This window comes from Triticum dicoccoides, chromosome 5B, assembly GCF_002162155.2.
Source record: "Triticum dicoccoides isolate Atlit2015 ecotype Zavitan chromosome 5B, WEW_v2.0, whole genome shotgun sequence".
Lineage (NCBI taxonomy): Eukaryota > Viridiplantae > Streptophyta > Magnoliopsida > Poales > Poaceae > Triticum > Triticum dicoccoides.
Genome location: NC_041389.1, coordinates 37,798,991 through 37,802,393, shown reverse-complemented (window position 1 = coordinate 37,802,393; position 3,403 = coordinate 37,798,991). Strand labels below are relative to the sequence as shown.

At 44.2% G+C, this 3,403-nt stretch overlaps 1 protein-coding gene across 1 annotated transcript; it reads right to left on the bottom strand.

Moving 5' to 3' along the window:
• Positions 1 to 1,458: 1,458 nt before the first annotated feature.
• LOC119305092 (glutamic acid-rich protein-like) lies at positions 1,459 to 2,836 on the bottom strand. Its single transcript, XM_037581707.1, has 3 exons — positions 2,719 to 2,836; positions 2,128 to 2,184; positions 1,459 to 2,025 (listed from the first exon to the last, which is right to left on the bottom strand). Exons 1-3 carry the CDS (start codon positions 2,789 to 2,791, stop codon positions 1,688 to 1,690), a joined length of 468 nt encoding a protein of 155 aa, XP_037437604.1. The 5' UTR covers positions 2,792 to 2,836; the 3' UTR covers positions 1,459 to 1,687.
• Positions 2,837 to 3,403: the final 567 nt, after the last annotated feature.

The window sequence follows — 3,403 nt, the reverse complement described above, 5'->3', positions numbered from 1 at the left end:
GACACCACACTTATGTTACTATCCACTATGAAGGTAGTAACATAGTCTAGAAATATGTGTATGTTACTAGTGTATGTTACTCTTCACTTCACTGTGGCTAGTCTAATTAGTTAGCACCTAAAGTCTTACATCCATTGGTCAAGTTGTTTCATTTAAGTGGTTTGCCTAGGTTCACGCGTTTGACATTGGTTCTTCCTGGATCACCAAAATGCTCTCTCTCCTCGTTAATTGTTGTGCCATGTCACTTTTTTTGCTTATGTGGCGTGCTTAGCACCTATCCATCATGGAGCACTAGGAAAGGCCTTACAGGGCCGGCCCTGTGTTTCGGGAGGGCCTAGGCGAACCCGACGACATAGGCTCCTATGTCCTAAGTCTTAAGACAATATATATGTATGCGTGTGTTATATATATAACTTATTAAAAGTAACTTCCAATCACACATCTTTAGTTTAAAATATGAGTATAATAATTCAAATGACTCCATCTAGAACAATAATAACCAAATTCGAACCGACTCCATAAAAAACAATGGTACTAAAAAGATCGCAAAACGAAACTAACATGACATGATTACCTCAAATAAGAACGAAATTTATAGATCGGATGAATAACAAAAAATTGATAGATTGGACTAGAATACATACATATTAAATAAAAAATAAATAAACTACTGAGATTGTCAAATTGAGGTTTGGGGATGGACAGGAAATGGATGCGTACTTCTTGACATCCAGTCGGATGCGTACTTGTATAGGTATTGCCGTATTGCCGCGGTGCCGGATGCCGGATGGCCGGGCTGCCGCCTGCCTACGGGACTGCTGTGTGGCGGCGACGGCGAGCCGGCGAGGCGAGGGCAACACGGCAAGGGCCAAGGGGCAAGGCGCCGAGCGAGCGAGAAGGCCGACGGGCGGGCGAGGGCGACGAACCTACGAGTCACGGCACCGCTTCACCTTCGCGTATCCATCAGCGATCGCTAGCTAGCTATATCTGGGCCGCCTAGTCCATCCTATTTTTATCTTTAATTCTTTTGTAATTTTTTACTTGCTTTTTGCTGGGCTATAGTATATGTATATACTTCATCATGTGCCCACCCCTCGCCTGGGCCGGCCGTCGCCCCGTCGCCCATGCCCCAGGGCCGGCCCTGAGGCCTTAGACGCTGTGGTTTTGTCTCTAGTTCTCCCTACTGCACTGAACTCTATTGTTGTGGTTGTAGGTGGTAGCACGTTTTCACCCCGTAGCGAGAGCTTTGATGGCGGATTCTTGGTTGAGCAATTAATGGAAAGGGGTTGTCCCTGTTGGAAAAAGGGAAAACAAGTTTGTTTCTTTGGAAATCAGCAAGTCTATTGGAATCAAATAGTTCGTGGAACATAGACATAGTACATCGTAATAAGAATGTTTACTCTGCAAGTGCAGAGCATCATTATTAACTCTCTTGGGTTGTTTATTCAGGACAGAATGTGTGAAGCGCATAATTACTCAACAAATGAAATGTCCCCAAATTACAATGTTTCACTAGCATACTTTAGACAGAAACATAGTGGTACACAGACATACATAAATTGGCATGCGTACGTGCATGCAGGGTTCAAGTACAAACATAACAGACTTAGTCTATAGCTGCCCAGAAGATGCATATGACTTCTTATTACCAGCAAATCATCTACCATGTCTTAAGCACAACTTGGAGTTAGCTGAGGTCCTCGCCATTGCCATCGTCAGTCTGATCGCCATCATCGTCGTCAGTCTGATCCTCCTTTTTCTTGTCACCGTCACCGTTTCCGTCAGCCTCCTCCTCCAGCTCCTCATCCTCATTGTCAGCCTCCTCTTCATCCTCCTCCTCCTCATCCTCATTGTCAGCCTCCTCTTCATCCTCCTCCTCCTCCTCCTCTTCATTGTCAGCCTCCTCCTTGTCAGTCTCCTCCTCGGGGTCTATCGAGAAGGGGCTGTCTGTCGAGAAAGTGGTCACCATGCTACTAGTGTCTTCATCCTCCACCACGTTATCTGTGATGTTCAGTGTTACAATCCCTGCAGGTAGCACACAGTATAGAGACCAAAATTAATTCGCAAGTCCACTCAAAGATAAGAAAATTGCACCTAGAGATAACAAACACGACGCGCCATACGTACACTCATCGTCCCAAGAGGTAGGTTGCACGTTCTCAAGCCGCCGGTTTTCCAGCTCTTCTGCATGGTAGAAAGATTTGTATGCACATCAAATCCATTGTTAAGCTCTCCTAATATGAAAATTGTGTAATCAAGAAAAATATATTGACTCGATTTGTGTGTAGCAAGTCCAAACATTTTTTTAGGAACTAGTGAATAGAGAAGATCAAATCGTTTCCTATATACGAGGCCATGCATTATCGGTCACAAATAGCATATTAATTCTGGTCAACTACAAAGTGAGCTTGGAACGTGAATAGCTCAAAAAAGTTTGTTTTTCCGGTTCTTCAAAAAGAAAACGTCCAAAAAACATAAATCAAGATTGTACACATGACCAAGTATTATATTTAGTCTTTAAATCTGTGCAAAGTTATGCATTCCATGGCCATATGGGAAAAGAAAGAGGGAATCAAAGTACAAAATGCTGCTATTCAGCCACTCTATCTTGTCTTTCTTGTGAAGAGAACACAAACTTATCAAGCATGTTTCCTCACGAAGAATTGCAGGCACGTAGTTATGCAAGAAACGTAATCAAATAAGAAATATCTCACTTACCAGCGGTCAGCACACGTTTCTTGCTCTTTTTCTTGCCTTGATTGTTTCCACTGGATGAACCGCCACTGTCCATTTTGTTCTTCTTCTCTTGGCTTTTTTCCCTCTTCAACTTTAGTGTTGTAATGTATGTGCAGTGCGGAGTCCCCATTCTCTATCCTTTTATAAGAGGCTGATATAGCACACATGGGCTACGGTTAATTCAGTGCAGTGCACACAACATGTACACATAAAAGTTGATACGCACAGGTCATGAAATATTTTCTATCCAGTCCCGCACATGAAAACTGTAGCATAGTCCACATCAATCATGCAGCCCAGGCACATGCAGTCTTCATTGCATCATAGTACAGTTTACTAGTGGGCACCTCACAGGCCCACCCAAAACCCTTTCCCTCACTGCACCCTTTCCTGCCCGAAGCGGTCAGTGCCGCATTCATGCTGGTCCAGACCAGACGTGACCTCTCACTGGAGCCGGAATTAAAACGTGTGTGTCGGCCGAGAGCCTTGCCCGGCAATTCTTCAATGAATTGCCGAAGCTAAAAACATTTCCCCCTTTTTCGTTCTAGCAATGGATTCTGATTTGATGTACATATACAAGCACTATGTTGAGTCGTCCGATGAGGAGGAGAACTCGGATGAGACGGCGATGATGCAGACGGTCCTTGAAGACGCGAGCGTGTGGAGG

Coding starts and splice junctions, on each gene's coding strand:
- LOC119305092 (XM_037581707.1), bottom strand. CDS start 2,791: ATGGACAGTGGCGGTTCATCCAGTGGAAACAATCAAGGCAAGAAAAAG. Junction 2,185..2,718: donor GAAACGTGTGCTGACCGCTG/GTAAGTGAGATA, acceptor TCTACCATGCAG/AAGAGCTGGAAAACCGGCGG. Junction 2,026..2,127: donor TACCTCTTGGGACGATGAGT/GTACGTATGGCG, acceptor TGCTACCTGCAG/GGATTGTAACACTGAACATC.